Here is a 12,291-nt window from a genome sequence, read left to right as displayed (position 1 = left end):
TATGCTCAGATGAATGATTCGTGTCATGATGTCATAATGAAAGGAACTATTTATTACCTCCGGTAAGTTATTAAGCAACTGTACCATCATTTCTGTACCAAAGTCCCAACATCTCGTTTTGCAGGTTAATATCTTAATGGCTCAGACCCTCATCCATTCTTTCCATTTAGATGATCTTATTAGATTAGTTAGTTGACAAGTAGACTCATCCCTTAGGCCTCTTTGGGACAGCTTCTAAACGGCTTCTTGAAAAAAAAAAGCGAGCTCAAATATGACATTGCCATTGAAGCTCTGGGCTATTTACCAACCATTGGCATTGACATGGCAATTCAGTTTCAGTGTTGAAATAAAAATGAGTCGGCTTTTTTGCATTATCAATTGATTCGCACCCAGCAAAAGTTTTGCTTGAGAATAAATGAGATCCACATCCACTACTCTGTTCTTCAATTTCTCTGTTTCTAGTAACCTACTACTTTAGTCAGTATCTACCTGTTTATGGTATATTAATTAAAATAAGTTGCTTTAATTGAAGCACTTGAAAATTAGTCACACTATCTCTCTTCTTTGAGATGACGGTTGAAGTTAGCAATCTAGCATGATCTAAGCACCTACGAGCTCTTCGGAGGGCTTAACATGTGACCACTCACATACTCTTCAGGGTTCAACTTGTGACAGTGCCATTTCAGAGGTGACAGACAGCAATGATTAGCTCCAAAAGATCCTAATGGAACAGGACATGCAACTTCTTATAACCGTCACAAGAACCATAGCTACCTATAGCTATATGTGATACTACATAGATCTCTCTCTAACTGTCCGAAAGATGCATGCTTCTCTTTCATATCAACAAGTTGCTGCATGTCCAATAGCAGCTATCCTGATCGATCACCTCACTTCTTTTGTTTCAGTAGGGAAATTAAAGCACATCCAAGTTGCCTACTTTTTGCTTATTATTAGCACGCATATATCAGCTCATGATACTGGTACAAAGAAGATTTGTGCCTATAAATAGGATACAGATTGTTAACCCAAATCGCTGGCAAGCAACCAGAAACAGTTCAGCTTAGTTCAGTGGAACACGATGATAAAGATTCAGGAGACCACGTTGTTGCAAACCGGCAATTGCCTACTTATTGGACCCAAGGTAGAGAGCTCATTTAGTTTTTGCAATCATTGATATGTACTAGTAATTAGGTTCTATGATTCTACATATCCGCAGCTAATTAAATTCTCAAAGTGAACAATGTGAGCAAAGCTTGTCTGAACATGTTGCAGAAGTCACATAGGAATGACTGCATATATAACTGATGCATCATTCATTGCTCAGGTTTTTCAGCAAAAGGATCAAGAGCTGCGGCGCTCATTCTCGGAGTGCTCCAACAACACCACGGCCAACCAGCTGATCATTCCCGGCGGTGGCAGCGGAAGCTCGTCGTCGGAGGTGGCGGAGACGGTGCGGTGCGCGTGCTGCAGCGTGCCGGAGGACTGCACGGCCGCCTACATCCGCCGTGTCCGCGCGGCGCACTGCGGAAGCTGGGTGTGCGGCCTCTGCGCGGAGGCCGTGGGCGAGCGGCTGCGGCGGGAGCCCGGCGCCGGCGTGGAGGCGGCGCTGCGGTCGCACACGGCGGTGTGCAGGGACTTCAACGCGACCACCAGGCTGAACCCGAAGCTCTCCCTCGCCGGCTCCATGAGGGACATCGCGCGGAGGAGCTTCAACCGGCGGGCGTCGTCGTCGGCGACGACGTGCCACGACGAGCTCCGCGCCTCCAAGACGATGGAGAGGGCCGTCAGCTGCCAGCCCCGCTTCTTTGCGTGATCTGCTCATCTCACACAATTAATCGTCCTTAGTCATGCACATGCACTTTTTTTTCCTTCTCACGGATTAATTATTTTGGACTCCAAAATTTGGAGTAACTTCCTTTTTTTCCCTTGAGAGGGTATTTTAATGTGTGCATGTGCATGTTCGTGTTTGTAAATTTTTCTTCTGGTTCAATAAACGCAGGTGGCGTTGCTGGTGGTTCAACTACACTCTTTCGATTATGAAAAAAAGAGAGATGAATTTCTTTTTTTTTAGAACACAGTACAATGTAGACGCTCACAACACGCACGCACACTCACCCCCTATAAATACACGTACGCAAATCCTACTCCTATGAGCACTTCCGAAGGACTGGGCCGGCAGATCTGGAGATTTCCGAAGTCACCAATAGCGCCTCGTCGTTGACGGGAACGTCGCTTACCACTTAAAGTATACGTCGGAAAATCCTGAAATAAATCCAAGAAAATGCGAGCACCCGTGTCAAGTCGAGAACTTGAACCCGGGTGGGTAGGTTCCACCACAAGGGACCTAACCTAACCAAATCTACGATCAGTTCGCAAAAGCGATGAATTTCCTGGAAATGGGTCTCCAAATGCGATTCCCAGACCCAAAAACACTAGAAATGAATTTGGCCCAATTTAAGTTTGTGGTTCTAGGCCCAGTACGTCGATCAAATTGAAAGGCTAAAAAAATCTGACAAAGCAGTCCTATATATAAGAAGCAATGCAACTAAAAATTGAAATAAAATTGGGGAAGTATGAACAGAGTAGAAATCCAAGCATGCATACATCTGCGATCGATCAGACACTAGCTAGTTGCTGAGCCTGGCGTTTCTTGAATCCTCCTTAATTATTCCAGTACATTAATTGTCGATCCATCATACAAGCACTGATCCCAATATATAACTACTTGGAGCACAGACTGCAAGGACCGTACATACCTAATCGAGCGAGCTACTCGATGATCATCGTTCACCGTACAATAACTCATCAATGCATTCATCGTCGTCGTCATCAGCAGTGAGCACCTCGATCGACCACCTCTCTCAGATACGACGATCGATCAGTTGGTGTTGCGGGCGCAGCGGGTGATGGCGGAGCAGCCCCGGCGGTAGGGGTTGGCGGGCTGCTGCGACGCGCAGTTGCTGTAGTAGGAGCGGCCGCGCTGGTTGCAGGGCACCTGGTCCGCGCGCAGCGCCGCGTAGCTGATGTACCGGTTGGTCGGCTGCCGCTGCGCCATGGCCCGCCGCAGGGACGCCTCGCCGCCGCCCAGCTCCGCCGCGTACTCGTCCTCCTCGTCGCTCCCCACCGCGCACTGCCCCAGCGCCCGGTCGCACGACGGCGACGACCGCAGCGCCCCGATGTCCGCCGCCGTCGCCTGCGCCGCCGCCGAGGACGCCGCGCAGCAGAGCACGCAGCAGGCCGCCAGGGCCACGAGCGACGCGGTGCCGAGTCGAGCCATGGAATGGATGCTGTGGCTGTCTCGTTGGTTTGTTGGGCGTGGGCGCGCGCGGCCGGCCGGATATGATGGCGCCCCCGCGTGGTGGGCGGCCTAGCTTTCAAGCGCGCGTGGCGTGGGTGGTGGGAGGGAGAGGGAGAGGCCGGGGCTCGCTGGACGGGAGAGAAACGAGGCCGTCCGTGCCTCGCCGCGGCGGGCGACCGTGGCCGCGGCCGGCCGCGTTTCGCGTCCCCTACGCTCGCGCGCGCGCCGTGCTTTTACAGGGCCTGAACGCGGGCCCGCGCTGGGCCGAGTATTTAGCCTATCAGCGTTGTTGGGCCGGATGCTGTGTGGGAATTGGGACGAGGCAAAGTGTGTCGCCGTGCTCTTTTCCTGCTGTTTGTAGGCAGACACCGATTTTTTTTTTTTGGCATGAAGAACCTTTCAGTTAGTTGAGATCTGTTTTTTCTCAAAAAAAAAAGTTGAGATCTGCACTCCGCCACCGGCGAGAATCCTACTTGTGTGTGCATGACTTTGGTGAAAGCAGCTAATAAGACAGCGTGTCACAAATATTACATATAGAAGCATCAACAGTGCAGTGTCCGAGTTGCAAATAAAGATTAATTACATCACACAGGTAGGTGCTGCTAATTAAAGCCTTAATCTAATTGTGCATGCATACACATTAAGCAGTAGTTGTCATCTTTTTTTAATATAATTCGACAGTAATATATATAGCTCCAGCTCCTCACTTGCAGGCACACCACACAGATAACTGGATTTCCGTCCATTATTGGTCCATTTATCTTCCACCTGAACACACAATAAAAGAAAGAAAAACGAGATGCAGAGCTACAGTGAGATGTACTGTTGAGGAATTTTTGCATGCATAACTAAATGCAAGGGTTAGGCACTACAATTATGAAGTCACTATAAACTTTTTTTTTGTTTCTGGTCCTAAGGGCTAGGCTCTTTATAATAAACTAAAATACTATCGCTACCTCTCTCCCTTTTCTTCCTATTTTTCCCCTTATATGATCAATTGACATGTGATTTAGAAGAATTTACATGGTATTATACAACAATTGATGGGTGTCCATTTAAACACGTTCATGTAAATAAATAAATAAATAGAGTAGATGAAACCTTACCTAGGTTGAAGTCTTTCCGGTCCTCCTGCTGGGAGTAAAATTGAGGCTGCTGCTGCATGATGTTGAACTGCAGGAAGCTTCTTATTGGGTCATAAGGAATGAAACCTTGCTGGTCCTCACTCGTCGACGGCGCCCCCATCATGTTCACTGTCTGCTGTGCCCTCTCATTCTCCTCAACCTGCATTTGTGTGGCAATTAACTTCTTGTTAGAATTACTTTTTTTCTGGAATGGTTCGATAAAATAGCATTTCAGTAATTACAGTTCAACGTTTTGCTCCTTGGAGTAATCAAATTTTTCTTAATAACTAACAGGTTATTACTTACCCTGCTCCTTAAGTACAAGTTATCATTCTGCAACTCCATTTCCTGAAAAAGTTCAAATTCTTGTTGTAATCTGTTCAATGTCGAGAAAATCAATAAAGTTCAGATTTTTGTTGTATTTTCTCGTACCCTCCTCTGCATATACTCGAGTTCAGAAGATAGCACCTCATTCTGCAGAGAGTAATGAGATGGCCATGAATCGGACAAACCAAATAAATAATTCTTTTCCTCACAATGCAACATGTATATGATTATCACATTGTACCTTTCTTGCTCTAATCTTTACCAGGCCTTTGTCCAACCTAGCCTCTAGCTGCTTAAGGTCCTTGTGGCTCATGGTTGCAATTGAATCACCTACCAGGGTCCTGAAGAGCATGAATGGATGAGTTTATATATATTCACCAAAGGAAAACCATTTCGTTAGGATAATTGACCACATTGTACTTGATAATTCTGTCTAAATACCGAACCTGTTGGAGTTCTGCAAGTTGGTGATCTGCTGCCTCAGCCTATCAGATTCCTGCTTGTAGTGCTGCAAGTTTGGAATTTAGGTTCAATTAATAATATTTCATTCTGATGTTCAAGCAAATTGTAGGAGGGAATAGAGATGCGTATAATGGATGTATTGCATTGAGGCCTCGGCTGGTATATATAAGAGTACATGACTTGGGGGAGGCTCCCCGGGATACATATGACAGTCTACGATACGTATATCTACAACTATCAAATATACTCTAATACAAATGGTAAGCAAGGGAGCTTTGGTAACCTACTAAGTTAAGTATCATTTAATGGTGAAGGATGTAATTATTTATATCAATTGCAAATATCCTACTCCAATCCAATTAAGTTATTTAGTGGAAATCTGTTTGCTGGAACAAGAAATAACTTCCTGAAGCATGTTTAGTCCTTTATTTTATACAATGCAAAAGTATTCTAGCCTGAATGCCTGATCCTGTTATTTCATTAAAGCTATTGTTTCCAAAAAAAGAAAAAGTAAGGTTGATGCAATAAAGGCCTAAAGCGAAAAGCCACAAAAAATTACTATTCAGTTCCTCTGGTTTGCTCCCATATTAGTTGTATGGCAGTTTCCAGCTAGCTACCAAATATAACCAGACATCCTAACACTTGATTTCCTGGGTCTGCAGATATGCAACCTAAAGTTCAGCTACAAAACCATGCATGTATTACTAAATCTTAATTCAACGGATTTAAATCAGTGAAACATCAAAGTATTCAGCCGACAAAAACATATTAATAATTTAAGAGTTTCCTAATCTGCGCTGATTTCCCCCTTTTGTTGTCCAAAATATCCATGCTATCATCCTCTACCATTTCAAGCGCAGAATGATCAGAGTTGTCCCGTGGACAACCATATGCACATCAGTACATGGTCTGCTGGTCCAAGTATGTTCTCATGAGGATTAGTGTATATATATACAAATCACTGAAATTTCTATCGTGTAATGACCAGAACTACAGTCTACAGCAGGAGGTATGTCGACCAGTCTGAAGATTTTGCTCGGAGAAATCATTTTGGCTGTAGAGCACAGTTACAAGGAATGTTGCCTGCACTATAGGTTCAGAAAGTAGACTGCAACCCTGCAGGCATTGCCTGTGGTTGCCATCTCTGGTCTCAGGATAGATAAACTGTGTTGACTGATCGACATGATGTGTACCTGGATAGTGACCTCTGCAACCGTACCAGCTGCGCTGGAGTTGTCACTGGTTGCCTTCTTGTACCTCTCAATGGTTGCCTTCACGCTGCAGTTACACAAAGAGTATGCTACCGGAGTTAGGCCCTATTTAGATCTTTACAGGCTTTTGCAAAAAAGTCGTAAACACATTAAAGTGAAACGGAATCTTGTTAATTTGAAGTACTAAATGAAGTCTATTTACAAAACATTTTGCATGGATGAGCTGTAAATCGCGAGACGATTCTAATGAGCCTACTTAATCCACGATTTGCAACAGTGATGCTACAGTAACCATCCGCTAATTATTGATTAAACATGGATTAATTAGCATCATTAGATTCGTCTCGCGATTTACAACCCATCTATGCAAAAAGTTTTGTAAATAGACTTCATTTAGTACTTCAAATGTCCTTTTTACATCTTTACACAATTTTGCAAAATGAACTAAACACACCCTTAGTGCACACATGCATTTATACTGTGTTTACATGCACATACATGAAGGAGATGCCGAGATGGTTTTCCAATGAACAATTATTGTGTGTGGTGATGGATAAAAAATTGCAACAAGAATGTTTAGGTTGCCAAACTCTTTCTAGGAAGAGTTATGTTTTTTCGAAGATTCAGCCGAAATAAATTAGAAAAGGGAAAAACAAAACCGCGGTTACTGTAGCAAATCCCGGCCGCACAGTGCCATGCAAGCTATGCAAAACCGGACTGGACATGGGGTGAACGGGTTCGCAAGTTCGAGGGGCTAGATGTCTGGTTTCTAAGTTCATGGACCTATTTGACACAGCGCTGCAAGTTCAGGTGCCCACGGTGCATTTTACTCCTAATAAAATGTGTTGATTTTGCTACATGGTTATTTGCCACTAGCCCACTACTACTCCAGTCATCCTTCTTCCAAATGTAAGTAGCCTTCATTTTTCCCCAACTATATCCTAAAATCTCTATGCCACTACGCTCACAGACAGTTTCCAAATTCCAAAATAGTATAAAAATAAGGGCATCAAGGTCATTACATATAATTAATCCTAATGAACAAGTATAAAACAAATTACATTAATTTGTAGCTAGAAAGAGTATATAACATATGCCACCAAGAATAATGTCACTTAAAATTCCAGATTTCTAAAAGTTAGTTCAGTCAGGATAAGATTAAATGCACCGGCATCAGGCGCGAGCTACCTCCTTGATTTTTGCAAGCAACATTTTATGGCCAGGAGAAGATAATGTCTGAGTGTTTTATGGCTAGGAGATGAGGCTAGGTCTCAACTTTTTTTTGTCTCTTTTTGGCTTAGTCCTTTTGTTTTATTTTTCACTCTACTATATTAATACAAGAACGCCAAAACTCTTGCTGGTTCATTTTAAAGAAATTAAAAAAAGATAAATGCACTAAGTTATCCCAAAACACTAGTTTTCAACAGTATAAATGAACCTAATAGGCACTGCATATACCAGTGCACGGCTCACTACTGCAGATGCAACTGTTTCTGTATATATGAATTACCTGCAGAACAAACGTGTACGTGGAACCCCACAGGTACACCACAGCTGCACAAGTCTTCCAGGAAGGCTGCTACAGTGATTTTGCTCTTTGCCGAGGACTTCTTTGTTTCATCTTTAATGTCTGACTTGAACCTTTTGTATTTTATGCTATTGGTATTGAATGTTCTACTTAGCTAGTTCTGCATTTTCATGACCCTACTCCACTAATACAATTATTAATAGCCATCTTAATTACACTACTTAGTCTAATTCAAGATGAGATCAGTATGCGCCATAGGATGTGCCGAACCCCACTGGTGGGTGAGCGAGTTACCTCGTATCAGATATTATTTCAAAGAGAGAAAATAATTTATGTAATATCGAATTATCTGTAAAAAAACTGCATCTCTACCTTCTTAAATGATCGAGCAAAAAATAGCCATCTTACATTCTTACCGCAGGGCATGCTATGCATCTATTGATCTTACATTTGCTTGGTGAAGATTTTGACCCCAACCTACTACCAGTACTTTCTCAAGGAATTTATTCCTAAATCTCATTAAACAAATAGTAATGGCTGGTTGAAAAAGTTTTGAATTGACCATAATTTGACTACAAATTACCTTGTGCAACTTACTTCTATATTCATTTGTGCTGAGTGCTGAACTTATGATATCATAACAGAAGTGTATGCTACTTTTCTAAAAAAAGGAACTCCCATAACTATATATTGCTATAACAGTCTGGTTCGACAAATGACTTAGAAGTAAGAAAGCAAGCAAGAAGAAAACGTATGCGTGGTTCGACACACGACTTGGATATATTAATTTGCAACATTCCCCCTTCAGCACTTGGGTCAATAGCATCTTGTTAAATAAATTTGAGAGATAATCAAACAAGAATTAACAACCTGCATCATGGCAATTCCCAATCAAAAACTTACCAGTGACTATTATATCACTCCCCTTCCCTCCCAAAGACCAAACATTTAAAACAAACGCTTCAGAATGATGGGATATAACATTCTCAAGATCAAGAGAGTGAGGAAAATAATCTCTCTCTCTCTCTCTCTCTCTCTCTCTCTCTCTCTCTCTCTCTCTCTCTCTCTCTCTCTCTCTCTCTCTCTCTTTCTCACACACACACACAAGAGATTTACAAATCTCAGTGTGTTCTCTTTTTTTTAATCTGAAGAACAAAACCTTGGCATCCTCGAGCTTGCTTAGCGAGAGCCAGATCGAGGGCGTTGCCCACAGCATGATTGCCGGCAAGCAGTGGCAATCTATTACCCATTGGTCACAGAGGGGGAGGGGATACAGAAGCCAGGGTCTTAGCTTTTATCTAGCTGGCCAGCCCTACCCTAGAGGTCAATAACCATTCTGACCAGCTTGCCAGCTTTCTTTCTCCCCCTGTAGTCCCCCGATGCAACACTAGGAAGGAACTGGCCATGCCATTGGTGCCGTACAGACAGCATTCAACACAAATACACAAAATGCAAGGTAGAGAAATTTGCTATTTTGGCCACTTCGGTTGCATTGCCTCCAATATGGTCACTAAGTTGGAACGTGCATGTAGTTTATATGCTCATGGTGAAATTAATAAGTTATCTCAGTAACAAAAAAAGAAATCAGTTGTCGGAACGAACTCTAAGCAAACTTTTCAGTTTTAGTTTGATATATAGTTTGCACAACTCTAATGTTTAACATATATGAAATTATGCTCGAACCTTCTATAATAAAAATTGACACAATGGAGGTAGGCACGTTTATATTAAGTAATTCTAAACAGTGACATAGTTTCAATAAATGGTCCTAATTTGTATATACAAATTGCACAAACGTTTTAACTGATGCATGCATGTGATGCCTCTAAGTTAAGATTCATTTTCCTTTGAATTTTACAAGAATATTGACTTCTTATCTTCATTCCCTACGCCATTTAAAAAGTAATTTGGTTTCTTAGAAAAAGAACGAATTTTCCTCAGACCTATTGGTCATCAGAACAATAATTTTTTTCCTGTTACTATAATGGTTAAACATTTCAATCCAAGATATCAGCATGCTATCATCATCTGTTCAAAACTTCAAAGGAAAAAAGAATCTGTGAAGACATATAACCATTATTGTTCTTTTTGTAATTAAGAAAAATGCATACAATCATATAGAACGAATCCAATCTATCAATACTGTTGTGAACCTATTAATTCGTTCATGCTGGATTGAGTATGTGCAACATAAGCAAATTTAAAAATAAGCACAAACGCCTAAGGAAAACAATCAGGTAAGGATCGTCTCTTCCAAGTTAATGAATATATGAGGTTGACAGCTTCAATTCTTTTCATTTTATGTTGCCATTTTCTTCTGCACTACTGCTTTTTTGTCTTGGCAGATCATAAGAACTACAGTGCTAGCTGGTGTCAGAGGGTGGCCAGACCCCCAGAGCTCTCGTGAGTCGTGATGGGAGTCGGCGCATCGCTGAACATATGCAGCACAGCACACATGCATGGCTCTGATGAGGAGACAAGAACCACCACACGCAGGGACAACAGTAACATCTACATCACACACTCCGTATCACCGTATGAGAGAGAGAGAGAGAGAGAGAGAGAGAGTTGGTGGAAGATGATGATGGGGGCACATGGGGAGAGAAACCCTAACCCTAACATCATCCCATTGGCAGCAGGATGTGTTGCATCTTTTTATTACCTCTCTCTCTCTCATACAGTTACCGAGTTACTTCACTGCACGGTGGCACACCCAATAACCGTACCATAGCTAAAGAAAGAATTGCTAGATCTGCTCTAGCATGACGAAAGCAACAAAAAGGAAGCAGGGAGGAGATTGGAGGAAATTACTTATTTTTGTGTGAATATGCTTGCCCCATATATCATGAGGTATGAGAGATCTAAGCCTCTCTCTCTCTCTATCAGGAATAGAAGGGGAAATAAGGTAAACGGAGCAAGAAAAGAAGAGGACCCCCAAGCCAAAGCAAACGCAGGCACCCATTGCACACAAGAAAAGCTCACAGGCAGGCATGTACATGCTTCACAAAGCATACCCTGCGCTGAATCTATCTAGACATCTAGCTCACCTCACAGGAACACAAAAGAAACCGGAAAAGGAGCCGCAAACATCACCACGGATCGGATGATGGAACACAGATATATACTGACATACACACACAACAAATTGAAGAAACCGTTGCAATTCCTTTCACCCTTGCTACTGGCCTCCCTCCAGTAGCACAGAAATAAACAAGACAGTTAATAAACAGAAACATGCAGCAAAAAAGATGCAGCTTTCCTCTTTGCAGCAAGAAAGCTGGGAGCTAACTTACTTGCTCCAATTCGGGCAGGAATTCAGGAAAACACCATGTGTCTAATCTAACATAGAGCCCCTTAAATTTCCTTGGATGACCAGGCATGTGTGCATTTGCGACACTACAAAAAGTGCACGGAATCGAAAAGAACACGGCCGACCTGTTGTTGGAGTACTCGTAGAGGCGGCCGCGGCTGGAGAAGACAATGAGGGCGACCTCGGCGTCGCAGAGCACGGAGAGCTCGTACGCCTTCTTGAGGAGGCCATTGCGGCGCTTGCAGAAGGTGACCTGACGGTTGGTCGTGTTCTCGATGCGCTTGATCTCAATCTTGCCCCTCCCGTTCTTCTCTGCAGCAGCAGCAGCTCCGACCGAGCCTGAGCCCGGAGACGACACCGCCGGCTCCTTCAGCTTGAGACCTGTCGTTGAAGTCAAGGTAGTCTGCCCGGAGAAACCCCACTGCTAAACCAAGAATTCCAAGCACACACAAGGGTTGTGTTATTTTCATACAAGATGGATCTGCAGCGAAAGAAATGAAGAACAGCCTGGACAAGAAAAAGGAGCAAGCTCTTCAAGGCAAGAGGCAACCACCATGATGTCCGTGGATGGTGTAGCCTGCACTTCTTGGATATGCATGTCGTTCTCCCTCTCTCTTTAGCCAGCAGGAGAGGGGGGGAGAGGATTTGTGTTGAAGGAGAAAGGTGGGAGAAGGAGATGGAGAGTGGTCAGTGTGGTGTTTAGCTGCCCTTTGGTGTTTCTTGCTACTGGACTCTCTTAGTTCCATTCCCCTCTGCCTCTCCTTTATATCTCTGTACCGGCATTTCCATGCTTTTCCTCTCATATTTTTAATTTCATGACTTGCACATTGTTAGGCAATCAATTATAGGTCCATTTGGAACGCGGGATTTTACAGGGGTTATTCTCGAGGGGATGACTATATATACTATTTATGTGCTGTTAAATTCTAGTACTTGATTGGCAGCTGCAAACCACCTGGGAAATTTCGGAGCGGTTTCTTAGTTTCCTCTTGCAGCTTGCCTAAGCTTTTGGAAAGTGGATGCTAGAA

At 43.3% G+C, this 12,291-nt stretch overlaps 3 protein-coding genes across 4 annotated transcripts; 1 reads left to right on the top strand and 2 right to left on the bottom strand.

Annotated features, from left to right (window-relative positions):
- Window positions 1-526: 526 nt before the first annotated feature.
- Window positions 527-2,023, top strand: LOC120701177. Its single transcript, XM_039985319.1, has 2 exons — window positions 527-1,144; window positions 1,328-2,023. The coding sequence occupies exons 1-2, from the start codon at window positions 1,082-1,084 to the stop codon at window positions 1,814-1,816; spliced, it is 552 nt and encodes a 183-aa protein (XP_039841253.1). The 5' UTR covers window positions 527-1,081; the 3' UTR covers window positions 1,817-2,023.
- Window positions 2,024-2,615: 592 nt separating this feature from the next.
- Window positions 2,616-3,280, bottom strand: LOC120697137 (protein RALF-like 19). The gene has a single exon (XM_039980266.1). It carries the CDS (start codon window positions 3,278-3,280, stop codon window positions 2,882-2,884), a length of 399 nt encoding a protein of 132 aa, XP_039836200.1. The 3' UTR covers window positions 2,616-2,881.
- Window positions 3,281-3,807: 527 nt separating this feature from the next.
- Window positions 3,808-11,987, bottom strand: LOC120697136 (MADS-box transcription factor 3-like). 2 transcript variants are annotated; one of them, XM_039980264.1, is made up of 9 exons: window positions 11,817-11,987; window positions 11,389-11,687; window positions 6,408-6,492; window positions 5,199-5,260; window positions 4,994-5,093; window positions 4,858-4,899; window positions 4,732-4,773; window positions 4,408-4,585; window positions 3,808-4,069 (listed from the first exon to the last, which is right to left on the bottom strand). In XM_039980264.1, the coding sequence occupies exons 1-9, from the start codon at window positions 11,859-11,861 to the stop codon at window positions 4,059-4,061; spliced, it is 864 nt and encodes a 287-aa protein (XP_039836198.1). In that variant the 5' UTR covers window positions 11,862-11,987; the 3' UTR covers window positions 3,808-4,058. The 2 variants fall into 2 exon arrangements, with proteins under 2 accessions (XP_039836198.1, XP_039836199.1); XM_039980265.1 differs by having other exon boundaries at window positions 11,389-11,684; window positions 11,817-11,981.
- Between the last annotated feature and the right edge of the window lie 304 nt (window positions 11,988-12,291).

This window comes from Panicum virgatum, chromosome 3K, assembly GCF_016808335.1.
Source record: "Panicum virgatum strain AP13 chromosome 3K, P.virgatum_v5, whole genome shotgun sequence".
In the NCBI taxonomy this organism is placed as follows: Eukaryota; Viridiplantae; Streptophyta; class Magnoliopsida; order Poales; family Poaceae; genus Panicum; species Panicum virgatum.
The sequence above is the reverse complement of the archived record's forward strand: the minus strand, read 5'-3'. Positions and strand labels throughout refer to the sequence as shown.

Excerpts from the sequence above, each read along its gene's own strand:
- LOC120701177 (XM_039985319.1), top strand. The coding sequence starts at position 1,082 with ATGATAAAGATTCAGGAGACCACGTTGTTGCAAACCGGCAATTGCCTA. Across the intron at positions 1,145-1,327 it reads GCCTACTTATTGGACCCAAG|GTTTTTCAGCAAAAGGATCA; the intron begins GTAGAGAGCTCA and ends TTCATTGCTCAG.
- LOC120697137 (XM_039980266.1), bottom strand. The coding sequence starts at position 3,280 with ATGGCTCGACTCGGCACCGCGTCGCTCGTGGCCCTGGCGGCCTGCTGC.
- LOC120697136 (XM_039980264.1), bottom strand. The coding sequence starts at position 11,861 with ATGCATATCCAAGAAGTGCAGGCTACACCATCCACGGACATCATG. Across the intron at positions 5,261-6,407 it reads TTGCAGAGGTCACTATCCAG|CACTACAAGCAGGAATCTGA; the intron begins GTACACATCATG and ends CCAAACTTGCAG. Across the intron at positions 4,586-4,731 it reads ACTTGTACTTAAGGAGCAGG|GTTGAGGAGAATGAGAGGGC; the intron begins GTAAGTAATAAC and ends ACACAAATGCAG.